Source organism: Bombina bombina, chromosome 2 (assembly GCF_027579735.1).
Source record: "Bombina bombina isolate aBomBom1 chromosome 2, aBomBom1.pri, whole genome shotgun sequence".
Taxonomy (NCBI): Eukaryota; Metazoa; Chordata; class Amphibia; order Anura; family Bombinatoridae; genus Bombina; species Bombina bombina.
In genome coordinates, this window is record NC_069500.1 from 1,327,478,669 (window position 1) to 1,327,506,415 (window position 27,747).

Sequence of the window (27,747 nt, forward strand, 5' to 3'; positions counted from 1 at the left end):
GCTGTCCAGCAGTCTCATATGTCAGACGGATGATACTCTTCAGCCAAAAAGAAACAATGGTAGCCGTAGCTTTCTGACCCCTGTGCTTTCCAGAAAAAACAATGAATAATGAAGATGATTGATGGAAATCCTTAGTCGCCTGCAAGTAAAACATCAAGGCACGGACCACTTCCAAGTTATGCAACAGACGCTCCTTCTTAGAAGAAGGATTAGGACATAAAGAAGGAACAACAATTTCCTGATTAATATTCTTATTTGAAACAACCGTAGGAAGGAACCTAGGTTTGGTACGTAAAACCACCTTATCAGAATGAAAGATAAGATAAGGCGAGTCACATTGTAACGCTGAAAGCTCAGAAACTCTACGAGCAGAAGAAATAGCAACCAAAAATAAAAAACTTTCCAAGATAGCAACTTAATATTTATTGAATGCATAGGTTCAAATAGAACCCCTTGAAGAACATTAAGAACTAAATTCAAACTCCAGGGTGGAGCAATTGGTCTAAACACAGGCTTGATTCTGGTCAGAGCCTGACAGAAAGACTGAACATCTGGAACATCTGCCAAACGCTTGTGTAGTAAAATTGACAAAGCAGAGATTTGTCCCTTTAATGAACTTGCTGATAACCCTTTCTCCAATCCTTCTTGGAGAAAAGACAGAATCCTGGGAATCCTAACTCTACTCCATGAGTAGCCTTTGGATTTGTACCAAAAAAGATACTTACGCCATATCTTATGGTAGATCTTTCTAGTGACAGGCTTACGTGCCCTAATCAAAGTATCAATGACCGAATCAGAGAACCCCCGCTTAGATAAAATCAAGCGTTTAATCTCCAAGCAGCCAGTTGCAGAGAAACTAGATTTGGGTGTTGGAAGGGTCCCTGAATGAGAAGGTCCTGCCTCAATGGAAGCTTCCATGGCGGCAGAGAACATGTCCACTAGATCAGCATAGCAAGTCCTGCAAGGCCACGCAGGCGCAATTAGAATCACTGAAGCCCTCTCCTGTTTGATCCGAGCAATCAACCGGGGAAGGAGAGCAAACAGTGGAAACACATAAGCTAGGTTGAATGACCAAGGCACTGCCAAGGCATCTATCAGTTCGGCCTGAGGATCCCTTGATCTGGATCCGTATCTTGGAAGCTTGGCATTCTGACAAGACGCCATCAAATCCAACTCCGGTCTCCCCCATCTGAGAATCAGAGTGGCAAAGACCTCCGGATGGAGTTCCCACTCCCCCGGATGGAACGTCTGTCTGCTTAAAAAGTCCGCTTCCCAGTTGTAGGAACCGGAAAAACATCAGTGTAAGCAGGTACCTCTAAGTATTTATCCATTTTACACAACTTCTCTGGTGGTACTACAATTGAGTCACAGTCATCTAGAGTCGCTAAAACCTCCCGAAGTAACAGGCGGTGGTGTTCAAGCTTAAATCTAAAGAACATGACGTCCGGGTCCATCTGAGGTAACACACTTCCCGAATCGGAAAGTTCCCCCTCAGACAGAAGTTCCCTGACCCCCAATTCAGATCCCTGTGAGGGCACATCGGAAATAGCTAACAAAGCATTAGAGGCCTCATTGACCCCTGCCCTGCTGCGTTTGCCCTGTAACACTGGCAACTTAGATAATACCTCTGTAAGGGTAGTTGACATAACTGCAGCCATATCCTGCAGAGTAAATGAATTAGACGCGGTAGAAGAACCAGGAGTCGCTTGTGTGGGCATTAAAGGTTGTGACGCTTGGGAAGAATTTGGCGGTTCACCCTGATTCTCCTCAGACTGAGAATCATCCTTAGACACATTTTCTTTACAATAAATCTGTGCTTTACATTGTAAGGCCCTCTCAGTACATGAGGGACAAAAAGTCAGAGGGGGTTCCACATTGGCATCTAAACACATAGAACAAAGAGTTTCCTCAGTTTCGGACATGTTAAACAGACTATATATAGCAATAATAGTGGTTCTTAGCTTAAATATTGAGCTCTAAATTCAATTATAGAGACAAAAATGTTAATACAAAAAACTGTACTGCGCCTTTAAATAATAAAAGCGCAACAATTTTTCTGTTATCTTCAAAAACGTGTTTGTGGCAATAAAAATTATATTAATGTGCCCAAAATACTCTATCAATATTGCATCCACTTGCAGAGATGAGAAAGAAAAAAATAAAACATCGATTTAACAGTTATTTATTTATGATACTTATACAGGCCCCTGCACCACGCCACAGCTTTGCTGTGGCGCCTACCTGCCCCTGGAATATAACTGCTGCTGCTCGAGGAGCTTTTCAGGCCTTTTGGAAGTCAGGATAACTTAGGCCCCACCGGAGATCAGGATTCTATTGCACATGCGATCCGGCTGATACTGTGCGTCTGAGCGCGTGAAAATAGGCCCCGCCCACCGTGGGCATAACTCAAGCTTACTAAGACCCGCATGGGTCGCAAAAAAAAAATAAACATGTCCATCTAAGTACAAAAAAGGCCATGTGCCCTCTTACATACACCCCAGATATTGAGTGGAAACATCGTAAAAACCACTGCACTCCCTCAGGCCAGTGGTATAAATAACAATGACAGCCCTAAAGCAGAACCGCAACTCCCAGCGTCTAGTCCCCCTTGAATAAGCCTCAAAGAAATATTTACATACTTTGGCAATAAAGATAAAGGGATTCCAGGTACACCATTTCTTTACATATAGGGCATACTGCTTACCCCTCCCCATATAGGGAAAAATGTCAGCCTGTTCTGATGCATCAAGTCTCCTCAGAAACAAAAAGACTGAACATACCTCAATGCTGCTTGTAGCAAGACACCGTTCTCCACAGATTTTCTTACACTACCTTCAGCTGCTGTGGGAACTATTGTGGATCTTAGATAACTTTTGCTAAGATCATCAACATCATGGCAGAAAATAAGATGTCTCCACTCCTCTTGGGAAGTAATAGACTGATGATTTCTCCCTGAGAAAAATAGTACTCACTGGCACCATTTTAAAATAAAAAAACTTCTTGATTGAAGAATCTAAACTAACACCTCACTTTACCTCTTCCTATCACTAACACAGGCAAAGAGAATGACTGGGGGTGGAGGGAAGGGAGGAGCTATATATACAGCTCTGCTGTGGTGCTCTTTGCCACTTCCTGCTAGCAGGAGGTTAATGAAATCCGTGGACTCGTCATTTCTTGTAAAATAAAGTACTTTTTTTTCTTACCGCAAGATTATTTAATTGCATGCTAGAAAAGTGACTATACAGTGCATTGATACATTTAACATTGCATAAAATCAAGAGGCTGTAATGAGCAGTTTAAATTGAGATTACAATGTCTGGCAGTGTTAGAATTAAAGGGACATAAAACCCATTTTTTTTCTTTTGTGTTTCAGAGAAAGCATGCATTTGTAGACAACTTTGCAATTTATTTTTATTATCTAATTAGATTTGTTCTCTTGGTATCCTTTGTTGGAAAACATATATAGATAGACTTAGGAGCTGCTGATTGGTGGCTGCACGTGTATGCCTCATGTTATTGGGTCACCCATGTGCATTGCTGTTTCTTCAATAAAAAGATACTAAGAGAAGGAAGCAAAATAGATATAAAAAGTAAATTGGAAAGTTGTTTATAATCGTATTCTCTATCTAAATCATGAAAGAAAAAACCTGGGTTTAATAATGTCCCTTTAATATATATGTATAGTGTTAAGGTTTTTGATAATAGGATGTCAACCAGAATACTAATTCTTTCTCAAGAGAGTATCTTCTGGCTGGTGAGAAGGAATAGTACATTTTCAATAGCTCCCTATGGCAAATGACTGATGGGGCGATAAACACAAACTACACATTGATCTTACCATTCCTAGCACGGCAGCTGCTTTGCAGATTGCTGGCACAAGATATTGATTGAGAATTTCATCCTCAGGAGGGTGCTGTTTCTGTAGTTCTGTTAAAGTAGTGTACATAGTCTCAAACTGATTTCTCTCGGTGAATAAATCTGACACTGCTAACAGCTGAATGGGCAAAAAACACACAGATAGGTTTAATGTATAATATTCTCTTAACCATTTGTTGGTAGGGTTCCCCCAGACAAACATGTAACATTATAAACACGGGTAACAACAAATAAACAACAAAATAAACCTGTTTGCATTATTTAAAGGGCCAGTAATTATATAACATTAGTATAGTGTCAGGTTTCTAAAGCAGGTCCATAAATGGCCTTTGGCATATATATATATATATATATATATATATATAAATATATATATAAAACGTCCTCCTGTTCAATAGTTTATATGCTGTGTGACAAGGTGATAGAGTGGCCTTCTAGACTATACAAATAGACGCTTAGCAAAACAAGCTAGTAGTTTTACAGGCTGAATTCTTTATTATATTTTTAAGCCTGCTGTATCCAACTATAATCATAGGTGTCTTCGTTGCTAGATATGTTATTGATTTCTGTACATCCAATACTTTATAATTCCTGCAGGAAAAAAAGTTATTTTATTTTTTCATATGTATCTTTCTCCTTAAAATGGTAATGATTTCTGATCACATAATAGTTTATGCATAAATGTATAATGTAATGGTTTATGCCTGCACTACGTTTTATTTGTGGCCAAGTCTTAACATTTAAAAAACATAATTTATGCTTACCTGATAAATTTATTTCTCTTGTAGTGTATCCAGTCCACGGATCATCCATTACTTATGGAATATATTCTCCTTCCCAACAGGAAGTTGCAAGAGTCCACCCACAGCAAAGTTGCTATATAGCTCCTCCCCTAACTGCCATATTCAGTCATTCGACCGAAAACATGCAGAGAAAGGAAAAACCATAGGGTGCAGTGGTGACTGTAGTTCAAATGAAAAATTACCTGCCTTAAAGTGACAGGGCGGGCCGTGGACTGGATACACTACAAGAGAAATAAATTTATCAGGTAAGCATAAATTATGTTTTCTCTTGTTAAGTGTATCCAGTCCACGGATCATCCATTACTTATGGAATACCAATACCAAAGCTAAAGTACACGGATGATGGGAGGGACAAGGCAGGTACTTAAACGGAAGTTACCACTGCCTGTAAAAAAAACCCTTTCTCCCAAAAATAGCCTCCGAAGAAGCAAGGTATCAAATTTGTTAAATTTGAAAAAGTATGAAGCGCAGACCAAGACTCCGTCTTGTAAATCTGTTCAACAGAAGCCACATTTAAAAAAGGCCCAAGTGAAAACCACAGCTCTAGTAGAATGAGCTGCAATCCCTTCAGGAGGCTGCTGTCCAGCAGTCTCTAAGCTAAATGAATTATGCTTTTTAACCAAAAAGACAGAGAGGCTGCTGAAGTCTTTTGACCTCTCCTCTGTCCAGAATAGACAACAAACAAGGTAAACGTTTGATGAAAACTGTAGTAACTTGTAAGTAAAACTTTAAAGCACAAACCACGTCCAATATTGTGTAATAGACGTTCCTTCTTTGAGGAAGGATTAGGATACAAGCATGGAACAACTATCTCTTGAGTGATGTTCTTGTTAGATACCACCTTAGGAAAAAAACCCAGGTTGGTACGCAGGACTACCTTATCCGTACGAAGGACCAGATAAGGAGAATCACATCGTAACACAGATAACTTGGAGACTCTACGAGTCGAGGAAATAGCTACCCAAAAGGAACTTTCCAAGATAAAGATTGATATCTATGGAACAAAAAAGGTTCAAACAGAACTTCTTGAAGAGCCTTAAGAACCAGGTTTAAGCTCCATGGTGGAGCAACAGTTTTAAACACAGGCTTGGATCTAACCAAAGCCTGACCAAATGCCTGAACGTCTAGAATACCTGCCAGACGCTGGTGCAAAAAAAAAAAAAAAAAAATAGACAGAGTAAAAATCTGTCCCTTTTAAGGAATTAGCTGACAACCCTTTTCTCAAAAACATCTTGGAGAAAAGATAATATCCTGGGAATCCAGGCTTTACTCCATGAGTAACCCTTGGATTCATAACAATCAGATATTTACACCATATCTATGTTCAATATTCCTAGAGACAGGCTTTCATGTCTGTATTAAGGTATCAATGACTGACTCGGAGAAGCCATGCTTTGATAACATCAAGCGTTCAGTCTCCAGGCAGTCCATCTCAGATTGATTCTATTTAGATGGTTGAAAGGACCCTAAGGTAGAGGGACCTGTCTCAGAAGCAGAGACCGTGATGGAAAGGATGACATGTCCACCAGATCTGCATACCAGGTCCTGCGTGGCTACGCAGGCGCTGTCAAAAACACCAAAGCCCTCTCCTGCTTGGTCTTGACCTCCGGAGGAAATCCCACTCCCCCGGAAGAAAAGTCTGACGACTTAGAAAATCCACCTCCCAGTTCTCAACACCTGGGATATGGATAGCTTATAGACAAGAGTGAGTCTCTGTCCAGTGAATTATTGTAAGACTTCTAACATCACTAGGGAACTTCTGTTCCCCCTTGATGGCTGATGTAAGCCACAGTCGTGTATATTGTCCGACTGAGTATGATGTACCTCAGAGTTGCTAACTGAGGCCAAGTCTGAAGAGCATGGAATATCACTCCCAGAATATTTATTAGAAGGAGGGTCTCCTCTTAAGTCCACTATCCCTGAGCCTTCAGGGAGTTCCAGACTGCATCCCAACCTAAAAGGCTGGCATCCATTGTAACAATTGTCCCATCTGACCTGCGGAAGGTCATACCCTTGGACAGATGGACCCGACATAGTCACCAGAGAAGAGAATCTCTGGTCTCTTGGTCCAGGTTCAACAGGGGGACAAATCTGTGTAATCCCCGTTCCTCTGACTGAGCATGCATAGTTGCAGCGGTCTGAAATGTAGACGTGCAAACGGTACTATGTCCCTTGCCGCTACCTATTAAGCCGATTTCATTCATGTACTGAGCCACCGAAGGGCGCGGATGGGATGAAAAACACGGCAGGAATTTAGAAACTTTGACAACCTGGACTCAGTTAGGTAAATTTTCATTTCTACAGAATCTATCAGAGTCCCTAGGAGGGAAACCCTTGAGATTGGGGATAGAGAACTCTTTCCTTGTTCACTTTCCACCCATGTGATCTCAGAAATGCCAGTACTACGTCCGTATGAGACTTGGCAATTTGGATGTTTGACGCCTGTATGTCGTCTAACTAAGGGGCCACTTCTATGCCCCGCGGCCTAAGGACCGCCAAAGCGACCCCAGAACCTCCATAAAGATTCTTGGGGCTGTAGATATCCCAAAGGAAAGAGCTACAAACTGGTAATGCCTGTCTAGAAAGGCAAACCTGAAAAACGAAGGTGATCTTTATGCATCACAATGTGAGGATAAGCATCCTTCAAATCCATTGTAGTCCTCTATTGACTCTCCTGGATCATAGTTAAGATGGTACGAATAGTTTCCATCTTAAATGACGGAATTCTGAGGAATTTGTTTAAGATCTTTAGATCCAAAATAGGTCTGAAGGTTCCCTCACCTTGGGAACCACAAACAGATTTGAGTAAAAACTCTGTCCCTGTTCCTCTCTTGGAACTGGATGGATCTCGTACACAATGTAAGAATGCCTCCTTCTTTATCTGGTTTGCAGATAATTGTGAAAGGCGAAATCTCCCCTTTTTTGGGGGGGGAATCTTTGAAATCCAGAAGATATCTCTGGGATATAAATTCCAATGCCTAGGGATCCTGGGCATCTCTTGCCCACGCCCGGGCGAAGAATGAAAGTCTGCCCCCTATAGGATCCGTTACCGGATAGGGGTCCGTTCCTTCATGCTGCTTTAGAGGCAGCAGCAGGCTCCTTGGCCTGCTTATCTTTGTTCCAGGTCCAATTGTCTCCAGACCGCCTTGGACTGAGCAAAAATTCCCTCTTGTTTTGCCTTAGAGGAAGTGGATGCCACACCTGCCCTGATGTTTTAAAAGGCACGAAAATTAGACCTTTTTTGGCCCTTGATTCCTATCCTGAGGAAGGGTATGACCTTTTCCTCCAGTGATATAAGCAATAATCTCCTTCAAACCAGGCCCGAATAGGGTCTGCCCCTTGAAGGGAAGTTAAGTAGCTTATTTATTAAAGTCACGACAGCCGACCATGATATAAGCCATAGCGCTCTGCGCGCCAGTATAGTAAAAAACAGAATTCTTAGCCGTTAGTCTAGTCAAATGAACAAAGGCATCAGAAAACAAGGAATTGGCTAGCATAAGCTTGTCAAATATATTCATCCAATGGAGTCGCTAACTGTAAAGCCTCATCAAGAGACTCAACCCAGAACGCCGCAGCAGCAGTGACAGAAGCAATGTATGCAAGGGGCTGCAGGATAAAACCCTGTTGAATAAACATTTTTTATCCATTGGATCTAAAAAGCACAACTGTCCTCGCCAGAGGTAGTGGTACGCTTAGCTAGAGTAGAAACTCTTCTCTCCTCCTTAGGAACTGTCTGCCAGAAATCCCGTGTGGTGGTAACTATTAGAAAACATTCTTCTAAAAAATAGGAGGGGAAGAGAACGGCACACCTGGTCTATCCCATTCCTTAAAAAAAATTTTTTTAGTAAACCTCTTTAGGTATTGGAAAAACATCAGTACACACCGGCACTGCATATTATTTATCCAGTCTACACAATTTCTCTGGCCCTGCTCTTGTACACATTCATTCAGAGCAGCCAAAGCCTCCCTGAGCAACAAGTGGAGGTTCTCAAGCATAAATTTTAAATGTAGAAATATCAGAATCAGGTTAAATCATCTTCCCTGAGTCAAAAAAATCACCCACAGACTAAGCATATTGTGAGGTAGTATCATACATGGTTCTTAAAGCGTCTGTATGCTCTGTATCTACCCCCAGAGCTATCTGCTTTCCTTTAATTTCAGGTAGTCTGACTAATACTGCTGCCAGAGTATTATTCACCACCTTTGCCATGTCTTGTAAAATAAACGCTATGGACGCCCTTGATGTACTTGGCGCCATTTGAGCGTGAGTCCCTGAAGCGGGAGTCGAAGGGTCTGACACGTGGGGAGAGTTAATCGGCATAACTTTCCCCTCGACAGAATCCCCTGGTAAAATAAACGCTATGGGTGCCCTTGATGTACTTGGCGCCATTTGAGCGTGAGTCCCTAAAGCGGGAGTCAAAAGGTCTGACACGTGGGGAGAGTTAGTCGGCATAACTACCCCCACGACAGAATCCTCTGGTGATAATGTTTTTAAAGACAAAAAATGATCTTTATTGTTTAACATGAAATCAGTACATCTGGTACACACTCTAAGATGGGGTTCCACCATGGCTTTAAAACATAATGAACACAGAGCTTCCTCTATGTCAGGCATGTTAGAACAGACTAATAATGAGACTAATAAGCTTGGAAAACACTTCAAATCAAGTTAACAAGCAAATATATAAAACGTTACTGTGCCTTTAAGAGAAACAAATTTTGTCAAAATTTGAAAAACAGTGAAAAAAAGGCAGTAAAACAAACTAAATTTTTACAGTACATGTAATAAGGTAACAGAGCAGTGCACCCACTTGCAAATGGATGATTAACCCCTTAATGCAAAAAACAGATAAAAAAAAATGACAGACGTTTTTAAAAACAGACACAACAAAACTGCCACAGCAGAGCTGTGGATTACCTTCCCTATAAACGATTTTGGAAGTCTTTTTAGCCCTTTAGAAATGTCCTGTAGTATTCATGGGACTGCTGAGGGAATCTGGATAATTCATTTTGTAATTTTAACTGCGCAAAAAAGCGCTAAATTAGGCCCCTCCCACTCATATTACAACAGTGGGAAGCTTCAGTTAACTGTTTCTATTCAAAATTTAAGCCAGCCATGTGGAAAAAACTTAGGCCCCAATAAGTTTTATCACCAAACATATGTTAAAAAACGATTAAACATGCCAGCAAATGTTTTAAAACACATTTTTACATGAGTATGTATCTCTATTAATAAGCCTGATACCAGTCGCTTTTACTGCATTTAAGGCTATACCAACATTACAGTGTTATCACCAATGTACGTTAAAAAACGATTAAACATGCCAGCAAACGTTTTAAAACACATTTTTAGAAGAGTATGTATCTCTATTAATAAGCATGATACCAGTCGCTACCGCTGCATTTAAGGCTTTACTTACATTACTTCGGTATAAGCAGTATTTTCTTAGTCAATTCCATTCCAAGAAAAATATTTTACTGCACATACCTTATCTGCAGGAAAACCTGCACGCCATTCCCCCTCTGAAGTACCTCACTCCTCAGAATGTGTGAGAACAGCAAATGGATCTCAGTTACGTCTGCTAAGATCATAGAAAAACGCAGGCAGATTCTTCTTCCAAATACTGCCTGAGATAAACAGCACACTCCGGTGCCATTTAAAAATAACAAACTTTTGATTGAAGAATAAACTAAGTATAAATCACCACAGACTCTCACGACCTCCTATCTATGTTGAGGCTTGCAAGAGAATGACTGAATATGGCAGTTAGGGGAGGAGCTATATAGCAGCTTTGCTGTGGGTGGACTCTTGCAACTTCCTGTTGGGAAGGAGAATATATTCCATAAGTAATGGATGATCCGTGGACTGGATACACTTAAGAGAAAACAAATTAACATCCTTTTAACTGCAGTTAGTTTTCAAAAACCAATCTCCACCACTATTGCCTTATTTGGATGAGCCAATCTGGGCTTTAGTCAGCAGACAACAAGGCTAGTCACTGTCATAAAGTTAGTATAAAATACTCTTATCAGTTAAAGCCAGTTAGTGAAAGACGTGTAGCAGAGTTAGTCTTGAGACGTCAGCAGGGTGCTTTTCATGTTCTAAGAATTAGAGATTGCTCCATTATCATAGCTATATTACAAAAAAGAGGGCAAAATTAATCATGAAAATATAATGTAAAGTTGTTACAATATGCAAACTAAACATTTTATATAAAAATCTCAAGCTGTTTACAGTAGTTGTTGTTACCTAGCCTACTCCCAATCACCTTATGCCACATACGCATTACAAAACATAGGGCTTAGGCAATAACTCACCGATCTCACCACTTCACTTATAAGGATAACTGGAGTCTTCTTCCCTGTGTTTGTGGGTAGAATCCACTGGCTGTACAACTCGAGCAAAAACTGGGAACAGGAGTGTATATCAACCCCGGCACGATGCTTCCTATACAGATTAGAAGGAAAAACAATTTAAAGTTAATATTATCGATGCTCATGGCTAATAAAGTTGTAGTCCCTAATTCTATACAGAAAAATCAATTTGATAAATTAGAAATATAGCACGCGGTTTAAAATTATATTGTGGTTATTAGCTCCTCCCATTCTGGAGATGCAAAACCAATACAAAGAAACAAAACCTCTGATTTCTCACTTTTCCCAGCATCACTTTCATCATGGTCCAGGCCAGTATAGCAAAGCTTAATCAGCCTGGTCAATAAACTAGTGAGGAGTCATAGATAGAAACATAACATTTTACGGTAGATAAGAACCAAAAAGGCCCATCAAGTCTACCCATATTACATGTTACTTTTTCCTTAGGATAGCCTTATGCATGTCCCAGGCATTTTTAAATTCCTTTACAGTCTTTGTGTTTACCACCTCAAATAGAAGTTTATTCCATAAATCCACCACCCTTTCTGTAAAAAAAATGCTTCCTCAAATTTCTCCTGAATCTGCTACCCTCTAACTTTAGATGGTGACCCCTTGTTTTGGCATTTATTTTTTTGTGAAAAATGCTTTCAGCTTCTATTTTATTAAGTCCCTTCATATATTTGAAGGTTTCTATCATGTCACCTCTTTCCCTTCTATCCTCTAAACTATACATATTTAGATCATAGAGTCTTTCTTTGTACGTTTTATATTTTAGACCATGTACCATTTTAGTAGCCCTCCTTTGGACAGCTTCTAGTTTATTTATATCTTTCTGAAGATATGGTCTCCAGAACTGTACACAGTATTCCATATTTGGTCTAACTAATGATCTGTAAAGTGGCATAAGAACCTTGCTATTTCTGCTACTAATACCTCTCCCAATGCAACCAAGCATTTGACTGGCCTTGCTGGCTGCACTGCGGCATTGTGTACCAAATTTTAAATCATCTGAAATAATAATTCACAAATCTCTTACTTCTTTAATTACAGTCAGTAATGTACCATTCAGACTTTAATTGGCCTTTGGATCCTATGTGCATAATGTTGCTCTTGGTAATGATATGATATATGATATGATTGAAAATACACCCACATGCACCAAAATTATAATATTAGAGAATAATCCTTCAAATAAACTCAAACTTCTTTCTCTCACACTGTTTCTGGCAGCTCATACAGTTATCAGATACGGTAGTATATTTAGGCCAGGAAAACGTAATAAACTGAAAATAGTCCAATAAAATGTATGTACAAAAACAAACAGGTAAAACTGAACAAAACTGCACCTTCAAATCTAGGTTTGAACAAAAAAATCAAGTTTGATTAGAAACCCATTCCGCTGGTAGTAAAGGGATAACATTTTTAACTGTGGTGTCCTGTGCAAGGATTTTGAAAAAAAGGACATGAAACCCAAAATGTTTCTTTCATGATAGAGCATAGATATTTAAACATCTTTCCAATGTGCTTCTATTATAAATGTGGCTTCATTCTCTTGTTGAAGGAGCAGTAATGCACATGTATGCTCTATCTGAATCAAAGGAAAAATGTTGGGTTTCTTATCCCTTTAATCATCAACCTACTTGGAGGGAGAAGTGGTAATGTAGGAAAAAGATATAAGAGTCTGAACCTCCATGGTACTGATAGGCGGAACTGATAGATGCCCTGATGATCCCTCAACCTCAACCCGTACATGGGTAGCTTGGTATTGAGGCGGGATGCCATGAGATCTATCTCCGGTGACCCCCACACGCTGCATATCTCTGCAAACACATCGGGTGGAGAGACCATTCCCCTGGGTGAAAGGATTGCCTGCAGAGGAAGTCCGCTTCCCAGTTGTCCACACCCGAAATGTGGATCGCTGACAGCGTACATCTGTGAGTCTCTGCCCACTCTAGTATCTGAGATACTTCTCTCATCGCCAAGGGACTTCTCGTTCCCCCCTGATGGTTGATGTAGGCAACCAGTGTTATTTTTTTCTGATTGGAATCTGATAAACTGGGACGAACCCAGAAGGGGCCAAGCCTTTAAGGCATTGAAGATTGCCCAGAGTTCCAATATATTGATCAGAAGGGAGGACTCCTGAGTCCACAGCTCTTGTGCCTTATTGGCACCCCAAACGGCTCCCCAGCCGGAAAGGCTTGTGTCCGTAGTCACAATCTCCCAGGACGGTCTCTAGAAGCACGTGCCTTGGGACAGATGATCACGACAGAGCCACCAAGAGAGCGAGTCTCGACAGGTTGTCCAGCACAATCTGTTGAGACAGATCTGAATGGTCGCCATTCCATTGTCTCAGCATGCATAGTTGTAAGGGTCTGAGATGGAATCTGGCAAAGGGAATGATGTCCATACAGGACACCATGAGTCCTATCACCTCCATACACTGAGGGCCCCTGAGGGTCTCAAGGAGGCCTGGAGGGCAAGCCAAGCAGTAGTTAACTTGCAAAGTCTCTGATCTGTGAGAAATATTCTCATGGATATGGAGTCTATTATCGTCCCCAGGAAATTCACCCTTGTACTTGGAGTAAGAGAACTCTTTTCCAAGTTTATCTTCCATCCATGTGATCAAAGAAGGGACTGTACCAAGATATAGTCTTGGTAAGTCGCTACTGCAATACCTTGTGTTCTGGCAATGGCTATAAGAGCTCCCAGAACCTTTGAAAATATCCTTGGAGCAGTAGCTAGGCCAAACGGAATAGCTATGAACTGGAAGTGCTGGTCCAGAAAAGCAAACCTCAGGAACTGAAAATGTTCCCTGCGAATCGTAACGTGTATGCATCCTTCAGGTCTATGGTGGTCATAAACTGTCCTTCCTGAACCAGAGGAAGGATTGACCGTATTGTCTCCATTTTGAAAGAGGGAACACTCAGAAACTTGTTTAGGCATTTTAAGTCCTGAATTGGACGAAAAGTTCCCTCCTTTTTTGGAGCCACAAAAAGGTTTAAATAAAACCCCAAGGGGGATGCTTCCAGGCAGCGACCAAGATGGCCAACTTACTTTAGTGCTCTGAGGCCTCACTGATGAATCCGCTGCTTATCAGTGCATATACTTTACATCCACGCTTAGTTTATGTAAGATCCGAAACCTTATATCATTCTGAGCAAATCGATCTATTAAGAAGCCTCATACTCTTGTACTAAGGTACCGGAACGGTAGGCCTGTAGTGGAGACGCATATGTGTCTGAGGCCTTCACCTAACCCCCCCCCCCCCGGTTTATCCAGGTATAACAGTCGACCTGAGCTGTAATCTGAGGGAAGCCATAACCAAAATAACTGGAGCAGCAGTAGTCTTCCTTATACAGTATTGGCACCTACGCAAAAGCAGTCAGAAAACGGTGGATATTTGCTAGACTGAGACCCGCCATGGAACCAGTAATGGCCACTATTGATTTATGGGGAAGGGAGATGTAGTCTCTCATTCGGAGACACTTTGAGGAATTGGAACAAGAGCTCCACAGGATCCTACAGTTGTCGATCTCCCCAGGGTCCCTGCAGAGAACTGAGATGCTAAACGTGATTGACACCGACAATGGATCGCTAGTTGGCGCGGTGCCTGGGGCCTCTTCAAAGCAAAGCCCGACATTGACCACAACACAAGAGGTAAATACCCTGACCTACCTGAATAAATTTATGACAGCACCGTTCCTACCGGAGCCGCTCACTGTTCAGCAGCTGGCTGCACACGAGGAGCGCAGCTTGCGAGCAGGTAGGCGATGTCAGATTACCAAGACAATTGAAGAGAAACCAGTCTTACCCCCCTTGTAGGAATTGGAGATGGAGAGAAACTTGCGCATCAGGAATCCTCTGTCCCCCATTACCGGACTGGAGAAGCAGACTGTCAGAAATTCTATAACAACAGAGACCCTAGATTTGGTACCTGAGCGAATAGAGCCTATAGTCTTCGAATACTCCCAACTCGGGAGAAGAGTCTCTATCCCACAGTCTTTTCACAGAAATGCAGTGGGTTAAGCAGTACAATTAGATATTCGATTCATATATGTGTAACTTATGGATATTTTTTGGGGACTCCTGCATGACAACATTAACTGTTAGATCTTGGAAATTCCTACAGTTACTGCTTTCACCTCAATCCAAAGGGGTTTGCTAGACACTATTGGTATTATGTGCAAAATGTTAAAAACGTATATTGTTTATAACCTATGTAATTAACTGGCGTATTATTTAATCCCTAAAATTGTAATTATCAGTACTTATGATGATGATTAGTAGTAGTTTCTCCCACACTTATTATATTGTACCTATTTAGTGGGATAGGTCCCTTGATCATCTACATTTGAGTATATGCCTATTTCAGCAGCTTTGTTATAGAGCTATGCCTATCTCGGTATAACATAGCACTGAGGGGTTTAAATGCCATAGTTAGAAGCAGCTTGTTCCATCTTATTCCCTCTTTGCCTGCACCCTATTCATATGACAATATTGTATGTGTTTACATGTTCCCCTCTATCTGTTGTGCCTTTTTAGAGTCATCCTAGCCCTGATATCAAAACTTTATACGTATATTCTGCTTGAAACAGTTTCTTGGGTCACATGCTGGGTGAGTATTTGAGAGGGACAGTATAGAACATAGCTCTAGATGCTCTACTTTGTTAGCAATATAATAAACATTTTATGCTCTTTATCCGTTTAGCTATAATCAAGCTGTCTGCGGCTGAGACAGCAAGACACTCTGAATTTACTTACAGCAGGAGCTACAATGGCTTTCTAGATTTAACTTAGTTTAGTTCCTATAAGCACTGATACCCTCCAAATTCACTTAGCTTAATATTTGGACACCAACGTTATAACATCCAGGTACAAAATTTAGTCCATCTCCCCTTGAGACTTCTTAGGTAAATTGTATGGACCTGCTGAGCCAATATGGGGAACAGTTTTTCCGCATAATTATACATTTCATTATGTCGCAATTGCCCCTGACTCTACTAGAAGCTTAAATTCTAGGTAAAAATAAATAAATATATAGGACAGAGAGGTAATTTGACACCCCCAGTTTATTATATAATATGGTAATTATTTAAGTTATTGGGCTTATAAGGTACTGATCCAGGGCAATTTTTATCCCCCTACTGACTAAACCCCTACAGAGACAATAGTCCATCGTAGTTTAATATAATTATGGCTTGCTATAGATAGGCTTAGCCCACACTGCCATATCATAGATCTTTGATACCCACCTTGTCATCTAGTTATAACTGACCCATATATACTCTCCAATGATTAGTAGGTGATCACTGCCACTCACACGTATGTATCTGCTCTGCTTGGACTGCAGATTATAGAACTTCCCTCTAAGGGCACAAGAGTGGCCCTTGCTTTCTTTTATATGTTTACCATTCCCAATGTTTTAGTCAAACTCTATTTAGGGAGCACATGTGAGGCCCAAAGGCTGCAATGGGGGATTAAATAACTCATGTTTACTTGTTCAGAAACCGTGTGTATAGGTTTACAACATATTTTCCTATACTTACATAAAAAAAAAAAAATGAGGTTAAATATTGGAGATCCACAAGTGGTCTCCCTTTATTCATGAATACCCTCTGCTGGACAACTCCATATTACTAGGGGGTACAAAAGTGACCTCAGATATCATCTGGAGGGTATATAGTTTATTTCGCAGATGATAGCCATCTTGTTGTTGTTGGGACTTGTCATTTGCATACATTTTATTACTTTCATTTGGTTCATATTGATTGTATAATATGCAACTAATTTGTGATGTATGTTTCCCTGACATGCTCTTTGTATGCCTTATTTTCAACCTCAATAAAAAAATACCCCCCCCCCCAAAAAAAAAAAAACAACAAAACAACCCAAACCTCTTTTTGATGTAGGTACCGGGACAATTACTCCTAGAGAGGAGAGATCCCGTACGCAACCTAAAAAGGCAGTTCTCTTTTCTGGTCTTGTAGACAGTCTGGAGAGTAGGAATCTGCCCCTGGGCGGATGAGATTTGAATCCTATCCGGTACCCCTGAGATACAACCTCCAGGACCCAAGGATCCTGTACATCCTGGAACCAAGCGTCTGAAAAAAGAGACCCCTACTCAATCCGATCCCTGATCGGGGGCCACCCCTTCACGCCGATTTGTTCTCGGCGGGCTTCTTAGTCTGTTTGAACTTATTCTAGGACTGAGCCGGCTTCCAAGTACTCTTGGGCTGCTCAGACTTGGATGAAGATTGCGGTCGTTGTGATTTGTCAGAATGAAAGGAACGAAAATTAGAAAAAAAAATTCAAAGTAGAGAGGGAAAAGAAAGTTCCTACTCTTTTCTATTCCTTATTAATAATGTTCGTCATCTTAACTGGCACAGGAAAAGTTAGAGGGACCTTCCTGTCTTCATAAACTCTAATTTAGGTATCTAAGGTTCCTCAGGGAGTTTAGCCTCTGGAACCTCTAGCATAGACAGAGCATCCTTTAATAAAAAACACAGATGCCCAATTTTAAATCTAAAGGAGGGTTCCTCCGCTGAAGGAGGTTTAGAAACTGAACTCATCCTTGGATAGCTGGGACATAGTAGCTAAATCCAACAAATTTTTAGATGACTTTAGATCAGGAGAACTATGTTTAACCTTTCTGTTACGTTTGCTAGAGGCACTTAGGGCCGCAGACACCGCCAATTGTAACTGCGCGGTAAAGTCTGCAGGAAAAAAGTCCCCTCCAGATGGAGGATTATATTGTGGGAAACTGCATGTGGAGCGGGTAATATAGAAAGGGTAGTAATCACTCTGGACACAGATTCCTGAGAGGTAGACGGCTCAGAGGGGCTAATAGCACTATGAGTATTAGCATGCTTGTCTCCTTTCTTAGTCTTTAGAACAGTGCTTAGGCAAATGGAACAAAATTAAAAGACCGCACCCAGTCAGATGGTGCATAGAACAGGACTTCCCCTGTTATGAAAAAAGGCGCTAAGCTATTATTAGCTGCGCAACACTCAAAAACGAAAGTGAAACTTGTTTGTTCCAAGCCAAAAGCACACAGTCTATGAGCCTAAAAAAACTCTCATATAAAAGCAGTTATAAATAACCCCTTGCTGTTCAAATAATCTTCCTGAAGGAGATATTAACCCTTGATCCTATTGAGGTATAAAGCAGTCACAATGTCACCCTCCACAGGCACAGCCTCTCAAGTGTGACAGTCTTGAGTGTGTAACAGCAAGCAGTGAAACTCGTCAACACTGATTGCTCAGGAGCTGTTAGGCGACAATCTGGATGGCTTCGCAGAAAAAAATTCCCGGCATCTCTAGACTCTAACTTTCATCAATTCTCTCACTGAGAGGTTGACATGATTACTTAAAACTCCAGTCCTTTCTCAAAGGGAACATACCCATTACATGATGATCCAAATCTTCTGACACTTCTCTGCCACCTCCTTAAGTGACGAAAGGCAAAGAATGACTGGGGGATAGGGGGGGATTAAGCCTTTGGCTGGGGTGTCTTTGCCTCCTCCTGGTGGCCAGGTGTTGTATTTCCCAACAGTAAGGAATAAAGTTGTGGACTCTCCCTGCCTTATGGAAGGAAATAAACCCCTAATCATAAAATAGGAGAAGATACATGTTACGGTAGGAAACATAGAAAAACATATCATGATATATATATGTTTCCTTAACAAAGGCGGTCAATAAAGATTATGACTCAAAGAAGGTTTATATTACTTAAGAATAAAATACTCTTGAGGATTGAAAAGGTAAAGATAAATACCATAAATCGCCACTAAATGGTAGTAGGAAACAGGGCTTTCCTGTCAAAGTTAAGAATGTAACTCCATATTTTACTATATTTGAGTGATAATAACAAAGGAAGCCCCAGAGTGTATCATCTTTACTTAAAATACAGAATACTATTGGCTACTCTGACCCTAGAGACAGATAAAATAAAGTATAAGACAAAGCAAGATATAGTTTGAGTGCACAAACAATATAAAAACATATACAGGGCTCAGAAAAAGTACCCAGAAGCTGAGATAAAGTAATACTGCACCGGAAAGCGGAGATCCTTTCCGAGGTGCAGAGTAGCATTGCGCCAAACAAACCTGTTCATGGCGGGAAAAAGCAAGTTTAAAGTGCGTCCCAAGAAAAAACAAAATTTATGCTTACCTGATAAATTTCTTTCTTTTGCGATGTACCGAGTCCACGGTTTCATCCTTACTTGTGGGATATTATCCTTCATAACAGGAAGTGGCAAAGAGAGCACCACAGCAGAGCTGTCTATATAACTCCCCCCTTAACTCCACCCCCCAGTCATTCGACCGAAGGCCAAGGAAGAAAAACGAGAAACTATAAGGTGCAGAGGTGACTGAAGTTTTCAATAAAAAATACTATCTGTCTTGAATAGACAGGGCGGGCCGTGGACTCGGTACATCGCAAAAGAAAGAAATTTATCAGGTAAGCATAAATTTTGTTTTCTTTTGCAAGATGTACCGAGTCCATGGTTTCATCCTTACTTGTGGGATACCAATACCAAAGCTTTATGACACGGATGAAGGGAGGGACAAGACAGGAGCCTAAACGGAAGGCACCACTGCTTGCAAAACCTTTCTCCCAAAAATAGCCTCCGAAGAAGCAAAAGTATCAAATTTGTAAAACTTGGAAAAGGTATGAAGCGAAGACCAAGTCGCAGCCTTACAAATCTGTTCAACAGAAGCATCATTTTTAAAAGCCCATGTGGAAGCCACCGCTCTAGTAGAGTGAGCAGTAATTCTTTCAGGAGGCTGCTGTCCAGCAGTCTCATAAGCCAAACGGATGATGCTTTTCAGCCAAAAGGAAAGAGAGGTAGCCGTAGCCTTTTGGACCCCTACGTCTTCCAGAATAGACAACAAACAAAGAAGATGATTGACGAAAATCTTTGGTTGCCTGCAAACAGAACTTCAAAGCACGAACCACGTCCAAGTTGTGCAATAAACATTCCTTCTTAGAAGAAGGATTAGGACACAGAGAAGGGACAACAATCTCCTGATTGATATTCATGTTAGTAACAACCTTATGGAGGAACCCAGGTTTGGTAAGCAAAACCACCTTATCAGCATGAAAAACAAGATAAGGCGAGTCACATTGTAATGCAGATAATTCAGAAACTCTTCGAGCTGAAAAGATAGCAACTAGAAACAGAACTTTCCAAGATATGAGCTTAATATCTATGGAATGCATGGGTTCAAACGGAACCCCCTGAAGAACATTAAGAACTAAATTTACACTTGATGGCGGAGCAACAGGTTAAAACACAGGCTTGATTCTAACTAAAGCCTGACAAAAAGCCTGAACGTCTGGGACATCTGCCAGACGCTTGTGCAATAGAATAGACAAAGCAGATATCTGTCCTTTTAAGGAACTAGCTGACAATCCTTTCTCCAATCCTTCTTGAAGAAAGGACAAAATCCTAGGAATCCTGATCTTACTCGATGAGTAGCCTTTGGATTCGCACCAAAAAAGATATTTACGCCATATCTTATGATAGATTTTCCTGGTGACAGGCTTTCGAGCCTGAATCAAGGTATCTATGACCGACTCAGAGAAACCCCGCTTTGATAAAATCAAGCGTTCAATCTCCAAGCAGTCAGTTGCAGAGAAATTAGATTTGGATGCTTGAACGGACCTTGAATCAGAAGGTCCTGTCGCAGTGGCAGAGACCATGGTGGCAGAGATGACATGTCCACCAGGTCTGCATACCAAGTCCTGCATGGCCACGCAGGTGCTATCAAATTCACCAAAGCTCTCTCCTGTTTGATTCTGGCAATCAGACGCGGAAGGAGAGGGAAGGTGGAAACACATACGCCAGGTTGAATGACCAGGGTACTGCTAGAGCATCTATCAGTACTGCCTGAGGATCCCTGGACCTGGATCCGTAACAAGGAAGTTTTGCGTTCTGACGAGACGCCATCAGATCCAATTCTGGTGTGCCCCATAGCTGAACCAGTTGAGCAAACACCTCCGGATGGAGCTCCCACTCCACCGGATGAAAAGTCTGACGACTTAGAAAATCTGCCTCCCAGTTCTCTACCCCTGGGATATAGATCGCTGATAGATGGCAAGAGTGAGTCTCTGCCCATCGGATTATCCTGGAAACTTCTATCATCGCCAAGGAACTCCTTGTTCCCCCCTGATGATTGATATAAGCTACAGTGGTGATGTTGTCTGACTGAAATCTGATGAATCCGGCCGAAGCCAGCTGAGGCCATGCCTGAAGAGCATTGAATATCGCTCTTAATTCCAGAATATTTATCGGTAGGAGGGCCTCCTCCCGAGTCCACAAACCCTGTGCTTTCAGGGAATTCCAGACTGCACCCCAGCCCAGTAGGCTGGCGTCCGTCGTCACTATAACCCACGCTGGCCTGCGGAAACACATTCCCTGGGACAGGTGATCGTGTGACACCACCAAAGAAGAGAGTCTCTGGCCTCTTGATCCAGATTTATCTGAGGAGATAACTCTGCATAATCCCCATTCCACTGTTTGAGCATGCATATTTGCAGTGGTCTGAGATGTAAGCGAGCAAACGGAACTATGTCCAATGCCGCTACCATAAGTCCGATAACCTCCATACACTGAGCCACTGACGGCCGAGGAATGGAATGAAGAGCTCGGCAGGTGGTTAAAATCTTTGATTTCCTGACCTCCATCAGACACATTTTCATGTCCACCGAATCTATCCGAGTTCCCAGGAATGGAACTCTTGTGAGAGGAATGAGAGAACTCTTTTTCACGTTCACTTTCCACCCATGAGATCTTAGAAAGGCCAATGCTAAGTCTGTGTGAGACTTGGCTAGTTGGAAAGTCGACGCTTGAATTAGGATGTCGTCTAGATAAGGTGCCACTGCTATGCCCCGCGACCTTAGGACTGCCAGAAGGGACCCTAGCACCTTTGTGAAGATTCTTGGCGCCGTGGCCAACCCGAAGGGAAGAGCCACCAACTGGTAATGCCTGTCCAGAACGGCAAACCTGAGGAACAGGTGATGATCTTTGTGGATAGGAATGTGTAGATACGCATCCTTTAAATCCATGGTGGTCATATACTGACCCTCCTGGGTCACTGGTAAAATAGTCCGAATGGTCTCCATCTTGAAGGATGGAACTCTCAGGAATTGGTTTAGGATCTTGAGATCTAGAATTGGTCTGAAGGTTCCCTCTTTTTTGGGAACCACAAACAGATTGGAGTAGAAACCTTGTCCCTGTTCTGCTTTCGGAACTGGGCAGATCACTTCCATGGTGAAAAACAGAATTTATGTTTACCTGATAAATTACTTTCTCCAACGGTGTGTCCAGTCCACGGCGTCATCCTTACTTGTGGGATATTCTCTTCCCCAACAGGAAATGGCAAAGAGCCCAGCAAAGCTGGTCACATGATCCCTCCTAGGCTCCGCCTTCCCCAGTCATTCGACCGACGTAAAGGAGGAATATTTGCATAGGAGAAATCATATGATACCGTGGTGACTGTAGTTAAAGAAAATAAATTATCAGACCTGATTAAAAAAACCAGGGCGGGCCGTGGACCGGACACACCGTTGGAGAAAGTAATTTATCAGGTAAACATAAATTCTGTTTTCTCCAACATAGGTGTGTCCGGTCCACGGCGTCATCCTTACTTGTGGGAACCAATACCAAAGCTTTAGGACACGGATGAAGGGAGGGAGCAAATCAGGTCACCTAGATGGAAGGCACCACGGCTTGCAAAACCTTTCTCCCAAAAATAGCCTCAGAAGAAGCAAAAGTATCAAATTTGTAAAATTTAGTAAAAGTGTGCAGTGAAGACCAAGTCGCTGCCTTACATATCTGATCAACAGAAGCCTCGTTCTTGAAGGCCCATGTGGAAGCCACGGCCCTAGTGGAATGAGCTGTGATTCTTTCAGGAGGCTGCCGTCCGGCAGTCTCGTAAGCCAATCTGATGATGCTTTTAAGCCAAAAAGAGAGAGAGGTAGAAGTTGCTTTTTGACCTCTCCTTTTACCAGAATAAACAACAAACAAGGAAGATGTTTGTCTAAAATCCTTTGTAGCATCTAAATAGAATTTTAGAGCACGAACTACATCCAAATTGTGCAGCAAACGTTCCTTCTTTGAAACTGGATTCGGACACAAAGAAGGCACGACTATCTCCTGGTTAATGTTTTTGTTAGAAACAACTTTCGGAAGAAAACCAGGTTTAGTACGCAAAACCACCTTATCTGCATGGAACACGAGATAAGGAGGAGAACACTGCAGAGCAGATAACTCTGAAACTCTTCTAGCAGAAGAAATTGCAACCAAAAACAAAACTTTCCAAGATAATAACTTAATATCAACGGAATGTAAGGGTTCAAACGGAACCCCCTGAAGAACTGAAAGAACTAAATTGAGACTCCAAGGAGGAGTCAAAGGTTTGTAAACAGGCTTGATTCTAACCAGAGCCTGAACAAAAGCTTGAACATCTGGCACAGCCGCCAGCTTTTTGTGAAGTAAAACAGATAAAGCAGAAATCTGTCCCTTCAAAGAACTTGCAGATAATCCTTTCTCCAAACCCTCTTGTAGAAAGGATAGAATCTTAGGAATTTTTATCTTGTTCCATGGGAATCCTTTAGATTCACACCAACAGATATATTTTTTCCATATTTTATGGTAAATTTTTCTAGTTACAGGCTTTCTGGCCTGAACAAGAGTATCAATGACAGAATCTGAGAACCCTCGCTTTGATAAAATCAAGCGTTCAATCTCCAAGCAGTCAGTTGGAGTGAGACCAGATTCGGATGTTCGAACGGACCTTGAACAAGAAGGTCCCGTCTCAAAGGTAGCTTCCATGGTGGAGCCGATGACATATTCACCAGGTCTGCATACCAAGTCCTGCGTGGCCACGCAGGAGCTATCAAGATCACCGATGCCCTCTCCTGATAGATCCTGGCTACCAGCCTGGGGATGAGAGGAAACGGTGGGAATACATACGCTAGTTTGAAGGTCCAAGGTGCTACTAGTGCATCTACTAGAGTCGCCTTGGGATCCCTGGATCTGGACCCGTAGCAAGGAACCTTGAAGTTCTGACGAGAGGCCATCAGATCCATGTCTGGACTGCCCCACAACTGAGTAATTTGGGCAAAGATTTCCGGATGGAGTTCCCACTCCCCCGGATGAAATGACTGACGACTCAGAAAATCCGCTTCCCAATTTTCCACTCCTGGAATGTGGATTGCAGACAAGTGGCAGGAGTGAGACTCCGCCCAATGAATGATTTTGGTCACTTCTTCCATCGCCAGGGAACTCCTTGTTCCCCCCTGATGGTTGATGTACGCAACAGTCGTCATGTTGTCCGATTGAAACCGTATGAATTTGGCCTTTGCTAGCTGAGGCCAAGCCTTGAGAGCATTGAATATCGCTCTTAGTTCCAGAATATTTATCGGGAGAAGAGATTCTTCCCGAGACCAAAGACCCTGAGCTTTCAGGAGTCCCCAGACCGCGCCCCAGCCCACCAGACTGGCGTCGGTCGTGACAATGACCCACTCTGGTCTGCGGAAGCTCATCCCCTGTGACAGGTTGTCCAGGGACAGCCACCAACGGAGTGAATCTCTGGTCCTCTGATCTACTTGTATCGTCGGAGACAAGTCTGTATAATCCCCATTCCACTGACTGAGCATGCACAGTTGTAATGGTCTCAGATGAATTTGCGCAAAAGGAACTATGTCCATTGCCGCGACCATCAAACCTATTACTTCCATGCACTGCGCTATGGAAGGAAGAGGAACAGAATGAAGTACTTGACAAGAGTTTAGAAGTTTTGATTTTCTGGCCTCTGTCAGAAAAATCCTCATTTCTAAGGAGTCTATTATTGTTCCCAAGAAGGGAACTCTTGTTGACGGAGATAGAGAACTTTTTTCTACGTTCACTTTCCACCCGTGAGATCTGAGAAAGGCCAGGACAATGTCCGTGTGAGCCTTTGCTTGTGGAAGGGACGACGCTTGAATCAGAATGTCGTCCAAGTAAGGTACTACTGCAATGCCCCTTGGTCTTAGCACCGCTAGAAGGGACTCCAGTACCTTTGTGAAAATTCTTGGAGCAGTGGCTAATCCGAACGGAAGTGCCACAAACTGGTAATGCTTGTCCAGAAAGGCGAACCTTAGGAACCGATGATGTTCCTTGTGGATAGGAATATGTAGATACGCATCCTTTAAATCCACCGTGGTCATGAATTGACCTTCCTGGATGGAAGGAAGAATTGTTCGAATGGTTTCCATTTTGAACGATGGAACCTTGAGAAACTTGTTTAGGATCTTGAGATCTAAGATTGGTCTGAATGTTCCCTCTTTTTTGGGAACTATGAACAGATTGGAGTAGAACCCCATCCCTTGTTCTCCTAATGGAACAGGATGAATCACTCCCATTTTTAACAGGTCTTCTACACAATGTAAGAATGCCTGTTTTTTTATGTGGTCTGAAGACAATTGAGACCTGTGGAACCTCCCCCTTGGGGGAAGCCCCTTGAATTCCAGAAGATAACCTTGGGAGACTATTTCCAGCGCCCAAGGTTCCAGAACATCTCTTGCCTGAGCGAAGAGAGAGAGTCTGCCCCCCACCAGATCCGGTCCCGGATCGGGGGCCAACATCTCATGCTGTCTTGGTAGCAGTGGCAGGTTTCTTGGCCTGCTTACCTTTGTTCCAGCCTTGCATTGGCCTCCAGGCTGGCTTGGCTTGAGAAGTATTACCCTCTTGCTTAGAGGATGTAGCACTTGGGGCTGGTCCGTTTCTGCGAAAGGGACGAAAATTTGGTTTATTTTTAGTCTTGAAAGACCTATCCTGAGGAAGGGCGTGGCCCTTACCCCCAGTGATATCAGAAATAATCTCTTTCAAGTCAGGGCCAAACAGCGTTTTCCCCGTGAAAGGAATGTTAAGCAATTTATTCTTGGAAGACGCATCCGCTGACCAAGATTTTAGCCAAAGCGCTCTGCGCGCCACAATAGCAAACCCAGAATTTTTCGCCGCTAATCTAGCCAATTACAAAGTGGCGTCTAAGGTGAAAGAGTTAGCCAATTTGAGAGCATGGATTCTGTCCAAAATCTCCTCATAAGAAGAATCTTTATTGAGCGCCTTTTCTAGTTCATCGAACCAGAAACACGCTGCTGTAGTGACAGGAACAATGCATGAAATTGGTTGTAGAAGGTAACCTTGCTGAACAAACATCTTTTTAAGCAAACCCTCTAATTTTTTATCCATAGGATCTTTGAAAGCACAACTATCTTCTATGGGTATAGTGGTGCGTTTGTTTAGAGTAGAAACCGCCCCCTCGACCTTGGGGACTGTCTGCCATAAGTCCTTTCTGGGGTCGACCATAGGAAACAATTTCTTGAATATAGGGGGAGGGACGAAAGGTATGCCGGGCCTTTCCCATTCTTTGTTTACAATATCCGCCACCCGCTTGGGTATAGGAAAAGCTTCGGGGGGCCCCGGGACCTCTAGGAACTTGTCCATCTTACATAATTTCTCTGGAATGACCAAATTCTCACAATCATCCAGAGTAGATAACACCTCCTTAAGCAGAGCGCGGAGATGTTCCAATTTAAATTTGAATGTAATCACATCGGGTTCAGCTTGTTGAGAAATTTTCCCTGAATCTGAAATTTCTCCCTCAGACAAAACCTCCCTGGCCCCCTCAGACTGGTGTAGGGGCACTTCAGAACCAATATCATCAGCGTCCTCATGCTCTTCCGTATTTTCTAAAACAGAGCAGTCGCGCTTTCGCTGATAAGTGGGCATTTTGGCTAAAATGTTTTTGATAGAATTATCCATTACAGCCGTTAATTGTTGCATAGTAAGGAGTATTGGCGCACTAGATGTACTAGGGGCCTCCTGTGTGGGCAAGACTGGCGTAGACGAAGGAGGGGATGATGCAGTACCATGCTTACTCCCCTCACTTGAGGAATCATCTTGGGCATCATTTTCTCTAAATTTTGTGTCACATAAATCACATCTATTTAAATGAGAAGGAACCTTGGCTTCCCCACATACAGAACACAGTCTATCTGGTAGTTCAGACATGTTAAACAGGCATAAACTTGATAACAAAGTACAAAAAACGTTTTAAAATAAAACCGTTACTGTCACTTTAAATTTTAAACTGAACACACTTTATTACTGCAAATGTGAAAAAGTATGAAGGAATTGTTCAAAATTCACCAAAATTTCACCACAGTGTCTTAAAGCCTTAAAAGTATTGCACACCAAATTTGAAAGCTTTAACTCTTAAAATAACGGAACCGGAGCCGTTTTTATATTTAACCCCTATACAGTCCCTGGTATCTGCTTTGCTGAGACCCAACCAAGCCCAAAGGGGAATACGATACCAAATGACGCCTTCAGAAAGCTTTTTCTATGTATCAGAGCTCCTCACACATGCATCTGCATGTCATGCTTCCCAAAAACAAGTGCGCAATAGAGGCGCGAAAATGAGGCTCTGCCTATGATTAGGGAAAGCCCCTAGAGAATAAGGTGTCCAATACAGTGCCTGCCGGTTATTTTACATAATTCCCAAGAATAAAATAATTCCTCAAAGCTATGAAGTATTAAAAATGCTTATATATCAATCGTTTTAGCCCAGAAAATGTCTACCAGTCTTAAAAGCCCTTGTGAAGCCCTTTATTCTTATGTAATAAAAATGGCTTACCGGATCCCATAG

The 27,747-nt window shown here is 42.1% G+C and overlaps 1 protein-coding gene across 1 annotated transcript in view; it reads right to left on the reverse strand.

Moving 5' to 3' along the window:
* Positions 1 to 27,747, reverse strand: part of HTT (huntingtin) — a gene marked incomplete in the record, with an annotated part of 1,068,170 nt that overhangs the window by 110,164 nt on the left and 930,259 nt on the right. Inside the window, 2 exon segments of the mRNA XM_053704193.1 lie at positions 3,839 to 3,994; positions 10,998 to 11,127. Coding sequence (XP_053560168.1) covers positions 3,839 to 3,994; positions 10,998 to 11,127 — 286 coding nt within the window.